The 20,558-nt window shown below is 37.0% G+C and overlaps 3 protein-coding genes across 4 annotated transcripts; all 3 read left to right on the top strand.

Annotated features, from left to right (window-relative positions):
* The first annotated feature begins 1,975 nt into the window (after positions 1–1,975).
* Positions 1,976–4,983, top strand: LOC122085507 (terpene synthase 10-like). The gene is made up of 7 exons (XM_042653965.1): positions 1,976–2,435; positions 2,527–2,794; positions 2,881–3,247; positions 3,451–3,669; positions 3,767–3,905; positions 4,072–4,320; positions 4,561–4,983. Exons 1-7 carry the CDS (start codon positions 2,190–2,192, stop codon positions 4,867–4,869), a joined length of 1,797 nt encoding a protein of 598 aa, XP_042509899.1. The 5' UTR covers positions 1,976–2,189; the 3' UTR covers positions 4,870–4,983.
* Positions 4,984–5,735: 752 nt separating this feature from the next.
* Positions 5,736–11,694, top strand: LOC122087132 (pentatricopeptide repeat-containing protein At4g21190). Of its 2 annotated transcripts, XM_042656137.1 has the most exons (7): positions 5,736–5,915; positions 6,056–6,109; positions 7,183–7,267; positions 7,380–7,478; positions 7,656–7,799; positions 7,911–8,123; positions 11,197–11,694. In XM_042656137.1, exons 1-7 carry the CDS (start codon positions 5,779–5,781, stop codon positions 11,518–11,520), a joined length of 1,056 nt encoding a protein of 351 aa, XP_042512071.1. In that variant the 5' UTR covers positions 5,736–5,778; the 3' UTR covers positions 11,521–11,694. The 2 variants fall into 2 exon arrangements, with proteins under 2 accessions (XP_042512071.1, XP_042512072.1); XM_042656138.1 differs by lacking the exon at positions 6,056–6,109 and having other exon boundaries at positions 5,738–5,915.
* A 7,254-nt stretch (positions 11,695–18,948) lies between these two features.
* On the top strand, positions 18,949–19,829 carry LOC122087134 (cell wall / vacuolar inhibitor of fructosidase 2-like). Its single transcript, XM_042656139.1, has 2 exons — positions 18,949–19,538; positions 19,650–19,829. The coding sequence occupies exons 1-2, from the start codon at positions 19,202–19,204 to the stop codon at positions 19,763–19,765; spliced, it is 453 nt and encodes a 150-aa protein (XP_042512073.1). The 5' UTR covers positions 18,949–19,201; the 3' UTR covers positions 19,766–19,829.
* The last annotated feature ends 729 nt before the right edge of the window (positions 19,830–20,558 follow it).

Raw genomic sequence — 20,558 nt, 5'->3', positions numbered from 1 at the left:
TCTTAGTGATTAGTTATCCATTGGTTTCAATATTAATTATCTTTCCCTTACAATGATAAACCATTATTTGTCACAAATTTAAAGTGTTTTCGCCAAATATTTCGTCACTATAGGTTATGAATGTAGGATTTCATTATGATTCGAGCCCGATAATAAACAGATCTAAATTGGTGTTAACCTGATACTAAAAAATCGAAATAAACCAAAATCAAACCAGATCGAAATCGAAACCAACCGAAAATCAAAGTTCCTTAACGGATTGGTTTTGGTCTCCTTAATTCCTAGACCGAAACTGATTCAACCCAACTGAAATCAAACCAAACCGACCGATTGACACCCCTAATAAAAACAGTGCATCATACAATTGTACATGTATATCATCCATGACCTGCACATAAATTTTTGGATTTTTTTTTTTTTTGAATTATTTTTCTATTGACGTAAAAGGTAAATAAATCACCAAGAAAAAAGGTTGAAATTTGGCATTCTATAATTGGAAATTGCAGTAGACACTATGATGTGAGATCGGGCTCCTCTACAACGCAGATTTAAGAATAAGGAGTCCTCAGACACGTAGTCTAAAGCATAGATATGCAACCAAAGATGCTCCTAGCTCCTAAATCTGCGCTACATACTATTGCGCAACAGAGGATCCCAACCCCACAATATAGACCTCCCCTAGAAAACCTCCAAAAACAAAAAGTAGTTTATTTTGGTAACTCTATCCAGAGCTTTGTTAGTTTATTCGCGTTTAAAACGCCGAATCATTTTTTTTGCCGTTTTAAACGCCGTTTGCTAAATTATTCACAGAAAGTCGGTAAAGAACGGGGACGGGGCTATTTGAAGTTTTAAACGCATATCCGTTTTTTTGATAGTAAAAAAATGGATATTAAAAGCGCATATTTTTTTTTTTAATAGTAAACATTGAGTTGGAGACAGAGAGACTTGAAGAGACATATGTTGAACCTGTTCATGAGCAACCTAACTCTATATTATGATACATTTGTGTTTTTTTTAATGAAATGGGATGATGTAATTTGGATGATTCATTTTGGATTATGTAATATGAATATTATCTATATTTGTTTTGATTGTTATCTAGGTATTTAGAGAATTATTATGCCAATTTATGTCTATATATTGCCCTTTTTTTGACACCGTATTATTTAAATATAAACGTTTAAAATACGTATCGTCCGTTTTAAAACAAACGTTTTGACCGTTCCATTCACGTTTTGATCCGTTTAAAACATGCCCGTACCGAACAATGTTTTTTTGCCGTTCCGGTTTTAACTAACAGAGATCCACACTGCTTGTTTTTAAGTTTATTTTGGTAACTCTACCTAATGCGCCTGTCTTTTTCTTTCCCATAATAAGCTTGTTCATCCATAAGAAGAAAACTTTATGGATTGATTCATTTGAGTGATGAATGACAAATATAAATCATTAAAAAAAAAAAATCATATAAAACGTGAGCACCCAATGACAACTTACCTTTTAAAAAAAAAAATCAAATAACTACTCATGTTTCATTCTAAGAGTTGGTTTTTTGGGTGCGGCATTTTTATGAAACCATTTAGGAATCTTATTTGGTTTTGATTTCTCCCTCTAACATTAATAATTGAATCAAACCGAATTATTATATTAGTAATTCAAAATGGCACCATTTAACACCTTTACTTTTTTTTTTCATTATCGAGGTTGTCCATACCTTTGGCCGACAACCCCCCCCCTACACCCCCACACACACACGAGTCAGATCAGCACCGGCTCCTATGAGAACCATGAAAACTGTGGGGCTGGCCCCAACTCCCAAGGGGTAGGAGGAGTTTGAACTCACTTTCTCTCCCATTCTCTGGGGAGTGAATCAGGTTCACATACGAAAATGTACGAGAACGGTCCTGATCTGTGGATATAGAATCAATTTTCTCTTTCTTCATTTAATAGATTCTATATCTACGAATCAGGTGTGTACAAGAACATTCTCTTACGTGGAACTTGATCCATTCACCATTCTCTGGGTGTCATTTCACATATGCTCTTACAGAAAAAATTAAAAAGGTGTCATTTCACATGAGAGTTGAGAGATGAGAAGCGTACGGTACGCTTCCCCATAAAGGAACTGTTTCCCTCCACAACTATATATAGACCATGGAGTTGAGCTTTGGTTTGCATCAAAGCAGCTAGCAATGGCTCTTCATTTCCCCATCCTATCCACACCTTGCTCCTCCTCCTCCTCCTCCAAAGCCTTCATTTACTATAGAAGTTTCCCACAAAGATCTCTCACCCATCAATGCATGATCTCATCAAACATCAAATCCCTTGCAAACACTCATTCCTGTGAGCCAACAACAACAACTATTAGGAGATCAGCAAACTACCAGCGTACCATCTGGGATTTCAATTTCCTGCAATCCTTAAACAGTGATTACAAGGTGAGAGCATTTGACTAAGATGACAAAAAATTTCAGCTTCTTCAACTTTTTGTCTCCAAACACTAACTTTCATAGGTGTGTTATGCTACAGGGGGAGGCCAACAAGAGCAAAATTAAGAAATTGAAAGATGAAGTAAGGAGTAGACTTGATGATGGAACCATGGATCAGTTAAGTCTGCTCGAACTGATCGATGATATCGAAAGACTTGGGTTAGGATATCTCTTTGAAGAGGAGATCAAGAAAGCCATGGATACCATAGTTTCAATGGAAGATATGCAAACTAGAACAGAGGAGAGTTTCCATGCTACAGCTCTTCTATTTAGGCTCCTTAGACAACATGGGTATAAGGTGCACCAAGGTAAAATAGAACACATCTCTCTCTCTCTCTCTCTCTCTCTCTCTCTCTCTCTCTCTCAGAAATCAATGTGTAAACTTGTGAATTAGGTATGTTCAATCACTTGAAAGATGAGACAGGAAACTTCAAGGCTAGTTATGATACAAAGGGAATACTAAGTTTGTATGAAGCTTCACACTTTGCTGTAGAAGGAGAAAGTATCTTGGAGGAGGCCAAAGACTTCACAGTGAAAGCTCTAAAGGAGATTAAGGGTAGTATAGAACCAAACTTAGCAAAACAAGTGAATCATGCCTTGGAGATTCCCCTTCACTGGAGGGTGCCAAGGGTAGAGGCTAGGTGGTATATTGACATCTATGAGAAAAAGAAGAACTCAACTGCTGCCTTAATTGAACTAGCTAAGTTGGATTTCAACATTGTCCAAGCAATACATCAGGAAGATGTAGCTGAATTATCAAGGTATGTTAAAAAAAAAAATATCGGTCGAAACTGACCGAAATCTTCAAGTTGTCTCAGGTTTGGGCCTCGCCGAAATAAAACCCGGTTGAGACCCAAGTTTCGACTCTGGGTTTCGGCCCGAAACTGAGATCTCAATCCTTGCACACACAAGACCATCCATTCTAATTATGTATATTCATTTTTGTTTTTCTTGTTCTTCTTAGATGGTGGAAAACTTTGGGGCTTGGAGAGGAGATGAGTTTTGCTAGAGATAGTCTAATCCAAAACTATTTATGGACAATGGGATGGAACCCTGAGCCTCAATTTAGTAATTTCAGGATAGAAAATGCTAAGGTTTGTATTCTATTAACAGTGATCGATGATATGTATGATGTCTATGGTTCCTTGGAAGAACTTGAACTTTTTACTGATGCTGTGGAGAGGTAGGTTTAGTGATTCTATCTTAATTGATAATTTTCTAGACTATCTTTTATCTCAACTAGCTAGTGATCTCATTCCATAATTTAATGTTACTTTCAGATGGGATCTCAAGGCAATGGAACAACTTCCAGACTACATGAAGATATGCTTCTTGGCTCTTTTCAACTCTGTTAATGAAATGGGTTATTTCCATCTCAAGGAACATGGAATTGACAGCATACCTTTCCTAAAGAAAGCGGTATCGCAACTAACCTTTACTTTCACTATTATCTGTTTCACGCTTTTCACAGTGCCCCCTGGGGGGAAAACATGCGCTGTGTGTGGGCATGGGAACGCTGTTAAAATCCTTTCTTAATCTTTTCCGACAAGCATAGCTTATCTACTATTACAAATTTTGATTGCAGTGGGTAGTGCAATTGAAAGCATACTTATTAGAGGCAAAGTGGTATCACAACAATCATAAAACAACATTCGAAGAGTACCTCGACAATGCAATGACTACCATAGGAAACAATCTTTTATTCACTCATGCATTTTTCTCCTTGGGACAAACTCTTCGAGAAGATATGTTAGATTGTGCATCACAATATCCAAGTCTCTTCCATTGGACATCAATGATAGTTCGACTTGCTGACGATTTTGGGACTTCAAGGGTATGTTAACCTACTATCATCTCATTCCTTCTGTTATTTATTATTAGGGAGAAAGAACACTCCTAGTCCGCGTTCCCATGGGGAAGTGGAGGGGGCTTTGAAAAGACAGCTCTGCCTCGCTTCCACTTCCCCATGTGTCTGGGAATGGGAAGCGGACGGAGAGAGTTCTCTTCCCCTTATTATTATAAGATCAATTGTGTTTTCTTTCTTTTCATTGTTACTATTCTTTTCTCCATGTAGGCTGAATTAGAGAGAGGTGATGTACTGAAATCAATGCAATCTTACATGCAACAAACTGGTGCTTCTGAGGATGTTGCTCGTAAGCATATAAAGAATATGATTAGTGAAGCATGGAAGAAAGTTAATAATGATCTATACACTAATGGTTTTCTTCTTCCTCAACCTTTTATCATGACCATGATAAATCATGCCAGAATGTCAATATGCATGTATCAATATGGAGATGGCCATGCTGAGCTAGATGATGAGAGTGTACATCGAGCCAATTCAATGTTGTTTGAACCTATTCCATTGTCGAAGGATGCTTAAGGGCCTTCTCTTCTCTCCCCCTCCCCCCTTTTCTCTTCTTATCTTTCTATTCCTTTCCTCCTTGTAACAAAAAGTATTGTTGTAATAGATGGTTGAAATGTTTTTAGAAACAAACTTGAATGTTGCAAGGAACTTGATGGCTTATCGTAGAGAGTATCATTGGCTTCTATATCTATTCTACTTTTTAAGTGGTTGTTCTAAATTTCATGATTTTTCTTGTTTATTTTGGTGGATCAATTATAAATTTTTTCTCACTCCCCATACTTACCCTACATTTACTTAAACTTCTTTACGCCAACTTTCACATACGATTCCTCCCACCTTAAAAAAATAAATAAATAAACTTCTACCTCTCCTTCTCCCCTACTACTTAAAAAATGCCCAAATTTCTTCCATCAATCACTTTGCGTTATGCGGAAAAAGAGGAAGAAGAAGTGGGCTCCATTTTTGTCAATTAAATGAAAATAAGAGAAAAAGAACATTGCCAGGCTGGTCTCGCTTAAACCCTAGACACAAGCGAGTACAAAAAAACCACGTTGCCCCCTTCGTATGTTGAAGATGCTCCTGCATACCCTCTCATTGGTACCGTGGCACAAGAACTAAGTTGTACTATTGTAACATATTGATCACAGGTTCAAAACTTGAAAACAACCTCGTTTACGAAGCAAGGGGTAAGGCTGCATACACTTGCCCCTCCTAGACCCTACAGTATCGGGAGCCTCCTGCACTAGGTTGCTCTAATCAAATGTAAGAAATTTGGGTAAAGGAGTCTTGAGTAAATAGAGGATAAGTATAGGACAGTAATTGAATTTTTCCATTTTCCTTCTGTTCATTTATTTCTCCTTTTCTGTCGATTTCTATCCAACCAAACACAACCTTAATATCCAAAATGCTCATCCACTTGCTGAAATGGCAACACAGCCTGAAATAAAACCTCACACTCTCGTCTACTCTCAACTCTCCGGCCGCCGCTGCAAGTATCTTGTCTCCCGCCTTTCCACCTCCAGCGTCGACCGAAGATCGCCCCCAGCAGTTCGGCGACTCAGGTGAGTCCTATCCCTCTCTCTCTCTCCCTTGTTTGGAAGATTCAATCTCTGCTTTTGGGGGAAATTTATGCCCCTTCCGTCCCCCAGATGCATGGAAGTGGTCATCAGTTTTCATGTCCTAATTCTCAGCAATTAACCAGTGTACTGCAGGAACAACAGCATCATATTGCAGAAACCAGTTTCTCAGGGCTGATGTACAGTGATATTGCTCAGTCCTTTCAACTTTGAGTTTTCACTACTGCTTTGGCTTTAAACGATAGAGCGCCCTCACTATCACCTTTCAATTGCTATCCAAATTGATTTTCATTGACCCATGGATTATGATTGCCTTATGGCTTGTGAATGCTAGTTCTGTCTGTGCATCAAGCCTTGTGCTTTAACATATTGAATTGGCATATTGATCTAAACCTTGGAAGTACACTGGATAATAAATGGTTGATGATGTTTGGGTTCTTGCACTAGCCATGTTTATTGATATATTGTCTTTGATGAATCTATCTTTCCGTTTTGGAACTGCCCTAGGTACTAAACAAACATAAGCTTGGTTCTGTTATACATTATATTATGATGTATAAATGGAAGTTATTTCAATTTTATTTCAGTTTTCATATCATTTGTATGTTATGAACCTATGATAATTGATTAATAATGTGAATAGTTACACCAAATATTAAAAATGAACATCCAAATTTTCTCCCTAAATTTTTTATAGCTAAATGAATAATTCCGGAATCAATCTAAATCTGAATTTTATCTATTTTAAGTCCACTTTCTTTTCCGGATTCTTAAGTTAACAAAATGATTAATCCCAAATTTTTGCCTTTCGAATAATCCCCCAATCCAAATTTTCAGCTATGCTTTCTCTATCTATACCATGATATTTCCCTCCCTACAACTTTTGTCAGTACTCCCTTCCCCCCACCCCCCACACACCAAAAAAATATTTTTTTGTTTTTTGGCGAAAGGTAATAGTATCATGACTCTTTCTGGTCAGTTTGCTGGATCAATTTGTAGGTTTTGATTTCGTGAGTAGGCCGTTATAGGGTAACCTTCTTTCTTGTCTCGGCATTGAAAGGGGCAGTCAAATTGTGGCTTATTTCTTTGGTGTTGTTTTTCTTTTTGAGGACAATTTGTTTTTATACCCTTGTTTATTTCAATGCTCTTTTTCTTTCATCTGCAAATGACAACATGGGTTTTCTGTTGACAATGAGAGTTTAGCTTCTTAAGGTATTTAACAACTTCAGTTCTTATATTTGGCTTCTCTCAGGATGCTTAGTATCAAATACTCTGCAGCCATTATTACCCAAAGATTGGAATCAGTGAATATTTCTGGAAAATCTAATTTCGCTGTTGTAGGCACCCTCGTCAAATTTTGGGCAATTATTTTTCTGAGATTTTTCAATTTAGATATATTTTTTTTCTTTTTAATGATGTTTGGATTTTTTTTCGGATGGTATTTCTTAGCTATGTGCTGCTAAAGGCCCAAGACCAAGATATCCACGAATATGGAAATCTAAGAAGAGAATAGGCACCATCTCCAAGTCGCAAAAGCTTGTTGACTGTGTGAGGTCCTCTTTCTTTATTATTGTCTTAATCTGTATTGTTGGATCTTCTTTGTGGTGTTAACAAGTTATGAAGCACATTAAGCTTTATTGCATTTCAAATTCCAAGGAAAATGTGAGAAATTTTTTAATTTCAGTTTGCATTTATTAACTTGTGATTCTGGCTATGTTTATTCAGATAAAAGGATTGTCAAATGTCAAAGAGGAAGTTTATGGGGCTCTTGATTCTTTCATTGCTTGGGAGTTGGAGTTTCCTTTAATCGCCGTAAAAAAAGCTTTGAAAACCCTAGAGAAGGAAGGAGAGTGGAAGAGGATAATTCAGGTATTGTTTATCATCCTTCTTTTCATCTGTCCCAAAAGAAAGAAAAAGAAATAATTTTGAGGATTTATTTTCTTACTTATTCAACAAGTATGTTGGCTTATGGGGATACAGGTGACAAAGTGGATGTTAAGTAAAGGCCAAGGAAGAACAATGGGGAGCTATTGTATGTTGTTAAATGCTTTGGCACAAGATGATAGACTGGAAGAAGCTGAAGAACTTTGGAACAAAATATTTTCTGAAAATCTGGAAAGCTTGCCTCGTGTTTTTTTCATCAAAATGATTTCAATTTATTATAGCAGGGGGATGCATGAGAAATTGTTTGAGGTATTTTACTTGTCAATCCATTGCTATTTTACTTGTCATCCCATTGCTAACTTGTTAATTTGATGCAAAGTACAAACATAATCTGTAGTTATGGCTGTCATGGAAGTCGCATAAAAAAAATGACAAGCTTCGGTGAAAACCAATGAGTGCAAAGAGCGTGGCCATGTTTAAAAATACTCATCGAAATAGTCGGCTGAGTGCTCTGAATGCCTAAGTTTTCCACCTTTTGATGCATATACCTCGGTATATTCTGCATAACCACTATGATTTACTTCACCTAATTGCACATGTTTCAGTTCTAATATCATAGCTTCATTATTGTTCATTTAAATTTAGGCATGTACTCATGATCGGAGCAGCCTTCTTGTATGAAAATTTGCGTCCTTTAGATAATATAAGAAATATGAAACATGAAACATGATATTCAGCTTTAAAAAAAAAAAAAACTGATGTAATGTCGCTTCTTTGCATCGCATATAATGCATATGAAGTTTGTAGTTGTTCCATTTCACGTGCATATCAAAAAATACCCTCATTTTTACACCTATAAGTCTCCAGATGCAAATGAAGTTAGCATTTTGTGGAAACAAAAATTTACTTGACACCTATACTACTGGTGCAAATTCTGTTTACCATACCCCCCCCCTCCCCCATCCCCCAAGTTTCTCTCTTTAGGAGTCCTAATGAAGTCCTATAGCACTGGTGCAGTTTTCTGTTTACCCTATTCCTTTTTTTAAGAGCTTAGTTTACTGATTTTGATATTGTAAAATTAAATCTATCCTCATTGATAATTCTCTCTTGGCAGTGACAATTGATGTCCTTGTAATTGTACAGATTTGGTGTCATGATCATCAGTTAGATGTAAAATTTGCATTCTTTTTGAAAGAACCGGAGGTCTGGGTTTGAACCTCCATTACTGCATCTTTTTATTCCTTAGGCTGATAGTGTGGCTCAGATTGCTCCGAAAATCTATCAAGATGTATTGGGTTGTGTCATCACTCATCTGTAGATTTGGTCTAGGTTTTAGAAGTTAAAGGAAACAATCTGTCTTGTCAATTGGTCCTGGTCTTTCCTGGTCTGTCTTTGTAAACTTCCTTCTCGTTACGAGTATCTCTGTAATAACAGCGGATATGACCCTAATGCAGATAAATGGTGGAACAGGATTTATGTATAAATATGGAAAAAAAAAAATAGTTACAATATGTCTTAGTGAATGGAATTAATTGATATATATATATATATATATATATTTTTTAATGAATAAGTTCTCTTTGAGAGGCAAGCCTACATCACTCCTAAATAGATCCATTTTCATTTTAGTAGTTTCTAATTTCAGTTTGTTATTACTTTTGTTTTGTTCTCTGTAATAAGGGTTCTGTTTTGATGTATGATAACTAGATTTTATAGGAAGTTTATATTTTGGTTGCAAGCTATGTAGTGGCAAACACTTCTATTTTGTAACTCATACTTATGTTATAAATAAGGGCGAGCCTGTGGCACAACGGTTAAGTTGCTCTATTGCAACATGTTGGTCACAGGTTCAAAACCTGGAAAAAGCCTCTTCTGCGAAGCAGGGGGAAGGCTGCGTACAACTTGCCCCTCCCAGACCCCGCAGTAGCGGGAGCCTCGTGCAATGGGTTGCTCTCTCCTCACTTATGCTATAAATAAAAGAGGGCAGCCTAGCACAAGATTTGATGTTTGAGAAAATTGTGCTCTTTGTGAATGTGTGCTGCTGTCCAAAGTGGTGAAGCCTTTCCCTTGGCCTTTGGTAGTGAAGCCAGGTCAACCTCTTTCTCATTCCTTGTTTCTTCTTATTCATTCACCGTTTGCTGACATTCCAGCACTACATCTCTACGTCATGGCCTATTATTAGATCCACAATAGGAATGCTTCACCGCATATATGTCTGGTTCTCGGTCACTGTTTTCTGAGTATATAACTGTTCAGGTTGAATTTTGATTTTTGACTATGTTAGTCCTCATCCCAGTTATTCCACTTGACCTTAATTTGGTGCTTACCAGACTGGTTGGGAGTAATTCTTGTTTCTCTTTATCGCTATTTTGATGTTCATCTTGTGTTTCTATTTTATGTCCATGTTCATATCCCCTAATCTAACCATCACTTTGATATTTTGGCCACATATTCACCCCATTAGAACCTCTAATATATATTTATTTCAGACCCATTAGATTTTTGGTTTGTAAGTTCTAATCTTTTCAGTTACTGGCCTATTTCTGTCTTAAGGGTCACTGTGATTCTGTCCTGTGCGGTTTGTTGTCTATTAATCTGTCCTTCAGGTTATTGGTCCACATCAGGAGTTCCGTTTGTTGTATTACTAGTTGGATGGCTTATGCTTACGGTATTTCTTCACAGTTGGCTTATGGGTAGGAAAAGGTGTATGACGGGCTTTGTTAGTGCACTCCACTTGATCTGAAACAGCAGACTAGTTGTGTTATGTTAATTGGACCATGCTTTAACTGGAGTCCTATTCATGAATAAAGCAAAATCCTTTAGCACCCAGATGTCATGGCATTGCATCCTTCATTGACCAATGGGAAAAATCTACCTTGTTTTATCACATTTCTTGAATAAGCTTGCTATTTTGATTTGCTTGATTTTAGCGAGAACCTTGGTATCTCTGTTTTCGATGGTTTAATTGAGCTCTATGTTTCATATACTAGAACTTGAAAACTCTTCATGTCTTCTGTGTCAGTTGCGTTTAAACGTAGGGAGGTTGAAGTGTAAACAATATATAATTACGTGATTGACATAAGGTGTTGTTTCTTCATATCTTGATCGATTAAAATTCAAGATTCTTCATATTTATTATGTTGCATTTAAGCCTAGTCAAGGTCTTTGGTATGCGTTATAGCCTAGGTTCTCTCGCTTGTCTATTCAGTCTGTTATCTTTGGTATGCTTCACCCTCTGTGATTGCATGCCTTCCCTCTCCTCTGCTCAGGTGCATGGGTTGTCCAAAACCAATTTTGCCTGGGGGAAAAAAATAGAGTAGCTTTGCCTTGTATGTAAATTTTCATTGCATTATAGAATCTCAACTCAGGTCATCTCTTGCAGGTATTTGCTGATATGGAAGAGCTTGGTGTCAAACCAAACACTTCGATCGTCTCGATGGTTGGGAAGGTGTTCCAGAAGCTGGGAATGTTGGACAAATATGATAAGTTAATGAAGAAATATCCTCCTCCAACTTGGGAATACCGATATTTCAAAGGGAAGCGTGTCAAGGTTCAAATAAAGAACTTGAAGGATTTTGATGATGGGGGTGATAAAGGCCTGGATGATTTTGAAGAAGAACCTGAGATTAATTCCAATGAACTTGAAGAGGAAGGTGTAGAGAGTTCAAATAAACCTGAAGAGGAAGCTGTGGCCATATCATCGTGATGAGGCTTATCTGATACTGGACCGAATACCCCACCAAAAAAAAAATCTTGTTATTTACCATTTACTCTTTTGTAATCTAATCTTCTTCCAATTACTTGAAGGGAGAATCTTATTGTAACCAAAGTTGTGAATTAAGAAGTTGTGATTGAAGTAAATCTTGTCATTTTACATAAATATAGAATTAAATGTTTCATTAAATAAATTTTAACATTTTGAAAAGAAAAAAAATCCTTGCAATAAGACAAGGGAACTAAAAGAAGGTTTATTGTCTGCAATGAGAGCGGCACTGCAGTGAGCCACCCGATGCTCACTACACTCATTGCAGAGGATGTTTTTTCCTTCCACTGTTGCACCCATAATTCCAAAATTTCTTAGTTTCAAGTTGGGCCAAGATGAAACCATGGGTTGAATTCCATTTGTTGCTAGTTTTGATCAGTTCCGGGCCGTAGAGGAGCCCAGTCCTTCATGGTATGTCACATATTTTGGTAGTTTTGATCGGTTTTAACAAATTTTGAGTTACTTTATTAGCCTAATTTTGACCAGTTTTGATCAGCTCATTACATGTTGAATTTTATCTTAAAAAGTACCTGAATTTTATCCTAAAATTAGCTGATCAGACTCGAGGCACATCGAATGTAATTTACCCTTTTTTTTTTTTTGGACCAAGTTTTTGGAAGCCACGATCAGCATCACTTCAGATGAGCACGGGAGTATTGGGAGGGTAGTTTTGGAACATATGAAAACCCTAAGATGGTGGGTGAAGAAAAAATTTATTTATTTATTTTTGTCAGAAGCATCTTCTTGACAGATTTGGATCCTCTTCCATATGAGAAGCCCCACACATATCCAGCGGCTGAGAACCACTTAGGGTTACACCATACATAAATATACTAGTCAAAAAATGGAGACCGAATCCTTTGATGATTCTGTATTTATTATGGCATTAATATTTTCCCTTCCACTTATATTGATATTATTACCTCATTACGAAAGGAAAAAAAATAGAGACTCAACAAAAAAATTAAAACCGTTTCTATTGAAGACCATCTGTTCCACTTTCTGTAACGTTTCTCAATCTCACCTAAAACCTTTGAAATTTTCCTAATATATTCCTTCCTTTTATAGATATTATTCCCTCATTTTAATACTCTTACCAGGAAAAAAAAGAAACAAAAACTCTATAAATCAAAAAATTTCTATGGCTATTAGCTACCCATCAACCCAACCATGGCTTCAGCCCCAGTAGTAGTAGTAGTTCCTTTCTTATTTCTTTTCTTTGCTCTTTCTCTCTGTTTCTGTGATGTCTCTGCATCAGTTCTGAAGGGCAATGGAAATCTGATTCAACAAACATGTAAGCAAACAGATAATTACAAACTTTGCGTATCTCTGCTTCAATCTGATCCACGCACTGCATTGAAGTCCAACCTCAATGGCCTTCTTAATATTTTCATCGACACCGCGATCAAGAAGGCAACTAGTAACAAATTATATGTCGACGGACTACTTAAGGCGGCGAAAAATGGAGCATCTAAGCAATGTCTTGATACATGCAAAAACAGCTATGTGTCTAGTATTTCTTATCTTCAAGAATCTCTACCTGAATTGAAATCTAAGACATATTGGGCATTGAGGATGGATTTGTCTAAGGCTCAATCGGGTGGTCATCAATGTCAATTTTCAGGTTCTTTCTGTAAATTGAAATTAAAGAGCAGAAATGATGAATTTGATCAGTTATCTCGGTTTAGTTTGAAGTTTGTGGATCTTATTGATCCCAACCATAAGCCTCCTTTGGTTTATTAATGATGAAGAGATACATGTAATGAAGATTTTGGATTAATAAAGTTTCTATTCTCTCCTTTTCTATCACCACCATGTGCAATATATGAGATTGATGTTTAGGACTGTAAGTTATAACACAAATTATCATACATTCATGAAAGGCTTCTTAGGTTACTTGGATTTCTCTAGGCTTCGGTTGCCTACCTTTGAATGCTGCCTCCACAGGCAAAGCAGAATTACTCAATCTATTTAGCCTCCAATCAGATCGTAAACTGACAGAATATAGAGGGAGAAGATTGTTGTATAGCCCCGGCGTTATGCCATGATAATGGTGGGGTTACCATTTGTATATGCTACTGAGAATAAAAAAAGGAACTTGTCCATTTTTCGAGGTCTCAAAGGGGCGTGGAAATACATAAAAAAAGAACTCTTGAAATGGAAATGAAAAAATAGATGTTACTCAGTTTCTTCGAAATGGTAAGACTTCTTTGCGGAAGAAGGGGTTAATACTATTTCTTGACTTAGTTCTGTTTTTCTCTTTTTTTTTAACAATATCAAGTCAGGTTCTTCCTCGCCTATCTTTATCGAATAGACTATGCTAAGCAAATTTTTCATGCAAAACCTGCTCGATTAGACTAGGAAAATCGTACAGATTTTTATGAAACCTTTATGAAACATGTGCTATGGCTCGAATCTGAAGTCAATTTCATAAGTTTCCGATAAGGAATAGAATCCCATTTTCCTATTATTTTCATATCCATAATAGTGCGAAAAGAAGGCCCAGCTCCAAGTTGTTCAGGAATAGTAGCGTTGAGTTTCTCGACCCTTTAACGCGTTGTGCCGTTTTAGCGAAGCTAGAGGTTATTAACTAGTACAGTAATCGCTCCCTAGGAGATGTGAAACTAAATTTTGTACACCTTCACCGATCTTCCAAACCCTGTTATATTCTTTGTGGGGACACCTTACCGATCTCTTAAGCCAGTCGGATACTTGCCGTATTCTTAGGTGTTACAATCGACCAGGGTATTTGAGAGATCGATGATGGTGTATAAATTTTAGTCTCACATCGCTTAGGGGAAGATTACTAGGTTGTTAATTGATAACCTCTAGCCTCCTTGACATGACACAACGCGTTTTAAAACCTTAAGGCCCATAAACATAAAACGACAATATTATGCCAAAATTAATGGGCCGGGATTTTGTTAAAGAAAAAAAAAAAAAATGAAGCCGGGGTATTACAATTATGCTCATTGTGAATGTATGCTGCCGTCCAAAGTGGTAAAGTCGCTTCTCTACATTGTGGCCTATTAATAAATCTGAAATAGGAATGTTTCTCAGCATACATGTCTGGCTTTTAGTCACTGTTTTCTGAGTTTATAACAGTCAATTGAGTTGAATTTTGACTATGTTAGTCCTCTTCCCAGTTCTTCCATTTGATCTTAATTTGGTGCTCATCGGACTGGTAGATTGAGATTATTCTTGTTTCTCTTAATTGCTATTTGGTGATCATCTTGAGTTTCTATTTTGGAAAACTACAAGAAGATTTACCATATTTGCACCCATAGTTCTAAATCTTGGTTGAGACTTTAATTTTCGACCTACCAAAATTTCTTAGTTTCAAGCTGGGCCAAGACGAAACCAAGGGTCGAATTCAATTTGTTGCTAGTTTCGACCAGTTTCGATGATATTTCACACATTTTGGTAGTTTCAATCAGTTTTAACAAATTTTGAGTTTTTTTTTATTTACCTAGTTTTGATCATTTTTTACCAGCCCATGACATGTCGAAATTTGTCCTAAAAATACCCAGTTTCGACTAAGTTTCATTGGTTTTGAATCATATAAGGGTCAAAACCTGCATCAACATCGAAATTCTTATCATTGGTTGAACCTTTATTTGAAATATGGTATGCTTAATAAATGGAGCCTAATAGAAAATTATAATTAATCATCATCACCAAATCCAATGTGAACCAAAGTGATGCATACTGTTGGGGTCTGTGAGCCTCATGATCCAAACCAGGCCACTATGGTGTCTTTGGGTAGAATGTTTGTTAACAACAGAGTATCGAACTAGAGGGTGGAGTTGGCAAAGGACCTTCGCTTCAAAAAATGTATGATTCTGAGTTTGACTCTTATATCCTTGGCCTTGGGTCACTCACACGGGGTGTTTAGTGCTCTTCATTGTTTTTGATGAAACTTAAATGGTTCTCATTCATTCCTGGTATGACCCGATTCATGTTGTTGTGAGGTTAGTATGGGCCTCCGGGACTAGTTAGGCCAAAAGCTTAGATACCCGTCATTAGCAAAATAGAAAAAAAAAATACATAATATATGTTTTAGAAATTTCTTGTTCACTTTCGTTCGCATTGTATTTAGATGCACAAGCATCGAACTAGGGGGTGGGCGGTGGTGATGATGGGTGGGTAGGGGGTGGGCGGTGGTGATGATGGGTGGGTGTTTGTGGTACCCAATCAGGGGTTTACAAGAATAAAATGGCAACAAATCTTTTTTTATAATAAAAGTTGTTAACAAGGAGCCAAATCAGTTTTCAAACTTAAGCAAACTAAAATGTCCTTTTCACAAATTCAAGGCACTTCAGATGTAATTTATGTAATTTACCCTTCTTTTATTTTGGGACCGAATTTTCCCGAAACCACGGTTAATGGGCACCACATCGCTTCAAATGGGATCAGGAGGTTAGTTTTGGTACATAGTAAAATCTTATAAGGGTTTCTAAACCCTAAGATGGTGGGTGAAGAAAAACATTTTCATTTATTTTTTTTATTTTTTGATCAGGAGCATCCTCTTGACGAATTTGTATCCTCACCCATATGAGAGAGAGCCCGCACTTGTCTAACTGCTGTGAACCCCTTGGGATTTCACCATACCCATCCCAGTTAAAAGATAAGACTGAAATTAATGACTATCTTTATTATGACATTAATTTCTTCCATTTCATTTATATTGATATTATTAACTCACTAATAAAGGAAAAACAAAAATAAAGACTCATTAAAAAATTAAAACCGTTCCTACAGAAGATCATATGTTCCACGTTTTGTAACGTTTTTCATCCTCGTCCTCGAAAATTTTCCAATATTTATAAAGAAATATATTCTTTCCTCTTATATATTATTTCCTCATTTTCTAACTAAACTAATGAATTAAATTTCCCTACTTTCTACCTATATTTTAGGTTCATTAAAGTGGCCAATTGCAAAAAAAAAAAAAAAAAAAAACACATGGGATCAAAGGCCCAACATATGCATAACCCAACCAAAGACTTATTTGTAATAACATAAGCCCATTAAGTGATTTATCTATATCAATTTCCTCGGCGTTGAGAAAAATTCGTCCATGAGTTTTGTAGAACGGGAGAATCAACACCAATCGATCAATGTCTATCTTTGCCTGTATGAAGTCACCATGAAAATCATGATCGAATGCTATGAAATCCAAGACGCGAAGTTCATAGGTGAAGTAGTGATTATGAAAAAAAAATTTGATCGGTTCACTGAGGAGATCGACTGATTTAAATTTTTCCATAAGTTGATCATCAACTTCCAACTATGTCATCTCATCTTCTACCACTGGTGATTCATTTTCTGGTTTGTCTACCTATTGTTCAAAGGTTGAGATCATAGTTGAAGGTAAAGTGTATACAATCATATGTGACCAATGTTAGGTCTTTGATGTCTTTGTAGTGTCGTTGCATCTCATTAAGCTTCTCGCATCAATTGCATTTGTTGACGGATATCCAATAAAAGATATAGATCCATCGGTCAATTTTGCTTCTTTTTTTTTTTTTTTTTTTTTTTTTTATTGGAGGCAATAAGGAGGGAAAGGGAGTTACGTGGGAGGTGGAATGGCTACAGTGAGAGGTGAAGGAGCTACTATGGTAGGTGAAGGGAGTTACATTTTAGTAGAGCAAGGGATCATTTGGCTTTGATACCAATTGATGGAGAAAGCCTTAGGGGTAGAGAAGAATTCGAATAGAAGGGAATGAAGGGATCACACAATCAGATATTGCACAAACCCAAACCAGGGAGGGAGAAATCACATAAAAAATGGGGGGAAAGGGAATCACGCACAGTCCTAAGGCTCTCAAATATTAATTCAATACATCATTCTTCCAATCTATCCAATAGAGTACATTAGCTCCTCTATATAAATAGGGTAAACTAGCAATCATAACCTAACTAGGAATTAGACTCCAAGTAAGACTAGACATTACATAATAGGAGTTGGACTCCAAATAGGACTAGACTAGCACTCCAACATGGAGTAGGTAACTAACTATTCATTGACTAATAAGAAAACTTAAACTGACTAGAAAGCTAAAATAACAAAGGAAATGGAATTATAACAGGATTCCAACTAAATTAATGAATTAAATCTCGTTTTCTTACTTTCTACCCATATTTTAGGCTTATTAAAGTGTCACATTACAAAGAAAACTCATGGGATCAAAGGTCCAACATATGCATAACCCAACCCAAGTCTTATTTGCAATAAAATAAGTTCGCAACGCCTACCGTTAGTCTTGGTTACGAAATATATATTAAATGTTGAAATCAGTTGGTATCTTTCTTTTTTTCTAAATACCAAAATACACTCCTAAAAAGTGAAGTACCTAATATACCCTCTCTTAGGACCCTAACCCCAAATCGAAAAAGACCCCTTCATCTAATAACAGAGATCACAAAAATGAGCAATAAGGTGGAATCGTTCTATCCCAATCCAATCATCGTCCAAACCCAAATGGGAGCAATTCTCTTGTTCCGATTTCTCTCTCTTCTCTCTCCAATCTCCACTAATTCTGGCTTTCTTCTGCAATTTTTTTTGGGGGGGGGGGTAGGATCAAAGTCCTCTGTTTTTCTCATCCCTGTTTTTCCTTGTTTTGCTACCTGCAGAACACGACACGTGGACAACAGAGGATCCAACGGTCAAGGTTGGGTGAGAATTATTACATCCGGTGCGTTGGTCTTAAAGTTGTTCACGTGTCATGTTCTGCAGGTAGCAAAACAAGGAAAAACCGGGATGAGAAAAACAGAGGATTATTTTCCGAGGGGCAGGTGTGGTGTGGGGAGGGGGGTGTAGTGAATTCAAAACCCAGGATTCCCTCTTTGAGATCTTTCTCTCATTGATTGAGACAGAAAAGAAAGGGGGAAAAAGAGGAAACGGAAGAGATTGCGTTTGGGGGTGGTCATTCAGGTTACAAACTAAAGCGACACAATAAAATCAAAATCTATGACTCAGGTGAGAGTCATTTGAGAGAAACGAAGAAAGAGATTATGAGTGATGAAAATTGTCGATGAAAGTGTGAAAGAAACTCATTCAGTTCTTCGTGAAGTTCATCAAGCAATCTTGTATTTTGACTGATTGAGGCTTATCTAATTCCAGGTGTTTGATTTGGTGAATCGTAACACCTCCCCACCCCACCCCCCCTCCCCACTCCCCACTCCCCACTCCCCACTCCCCACTCCCCACTCCCCACTCCCCAACCAAAAAAAAAATCTAAACAATAACTGGTCTCTTATGCACATTTTTACAGCTTGAGAAGCAATTACAGTGATGGAGAAGGTGGAGAAGTGTTTTGCTTCTCTCAAACCTACGGTGAAGATGAAGGGTATTGAGAGGTTAGTGTAAAATAGGATAGGGTTACATACATGTTTTAGTTAAAAGGACAAAATTGTTATTTCAAAGCCTCACTTAACAGAGATTGACTGTAGGTAGTGTGACCGTAATTTAATATTATGCAGGGGTGTCTCTCTAATAGTGGATTCTGAGGGAAGGTGCTGCTGCTGTAAATTTTCCTTTTAATACTCTTACCTGGAAAAAGGAAACAAAATCTCTATAAACTCAAAACTGTTCTATAGTTAGCAACCCATTAACCCAACCATGGCTTCAGCCCCAGTGGTAGTTCCTTTCTCAGTACTTTTCTTTACTCTTTCTCTCTTTTTCTGTGATGTTTCTGCATCAGTTCTGAAGGGCAATGGAGATCTGATTCAACAAACGTGTAAGAAGACAGACAACTACACACTTTGTATGTCTCTGCTTCAATCTGATCCTCACACTGAATTGAAGTCCAATCTCAATGGCCTTCTTAACATTTTCATCGACATTTCGATCAAGAAGGCAACTAGTAACAAATTGTACATCGACAGACTACTTAAGGCGGCGAAAGATGAAGAATCCAAGCAATGTCTTGATCAATGCAAGATCAGCTATGTGCATGGTATTTCCTATCTTCAAAAATCTCTATCTGAATTGAAATATAAGACATATAGCGCATTGCAGGAGGATTTGTCTACCGCTAATATATGTGGTGAACAATGCGTATTTTCAGGTCCTTTCTGCAATTTGAAAATGTATAGCAGAAATGAAGATTATGAACAGTTGTGTCGCTTTAGTTTGAAGGTTGTGGATCTCATTGATCCAAATCATAAGTCTCCTTTGGTTTAATGATGAAGAGCTATATGTAATGAAGATTATGGATAAATAAAGTTTCTGTTCACTCCTCTGAATACATTTGGTTTTCTTCCCCTTTTCCCTCTGGGGTCAAGATAATGAAAGTTTGATTTTTTTTCTTCTCAATTTCTATAAAATATTAACTAATAATTTCACCACCATCTGCAATGTATGGGATTGATGATAAGAACTGAAAGTTATAACACAAATTACCATCCATTCATGAAAAGCTTCTTGGGTTTCTTTGGATTTCTCTAGGCTTTGCTGCCTACCTTTGATGCTGCCTCCACAGGCAAAGCAGAATTACCCAGTCTGTTTAGCTTCCATCCATTCTGTAAACCGATGGAATATAGAGGGAGAAGACCAAAGGCACCATCTTCTTCACCACAAACCTGAACTCAACCTTGCACAATCTAACCATGAACAGAACATTGAATTACCATAGTTGCTTGCACCCCCCCCTTTTTTTTTTTTGCTAAAAATGGATATCCAGGCCTTAGGCTAGACTAGTCCCGCAGGCCCATACTGGCCCCACAACCATTCAACCCTCACTAAAAGTAGTAAAGAACACTAAACACCCCTGTGTGAGTGGCCCAAGTTGTGCCTAGTGGGAGTCAAACTTAAGACATCTGAGTTTACGGCTCATACCAAGTTCATTGCTCACCAACTGCGCTATCCCTTTGGGTTGCTTACACCCTTATTTGAAATATGGTATGGTTAATAAATGGAGCCCAATAGAAAATTCTATCTATTAGTTGGATTAATCATCATCAAAAAATCAAATGTG

This window comes from Macadamia integrifolia, chromosome 8, assembly GCF_013358625.1.
Source record: "Macadamia integrifolia cultivar HAES 741 chromosome 8, SCU_Mint_v3, whole genome shotgun sequence".
NCBI classification, from domain to species: domain Eukaryota; kingdom Viridiplantae; phylum Streptophyta; class Magnoliopsida; order Proteales; family Proteaceae; genus Macadamia; species Macadamia integrifolia.
This window is presented reverse-complemented; position numbering and strand designations above follow the sequence as displayed.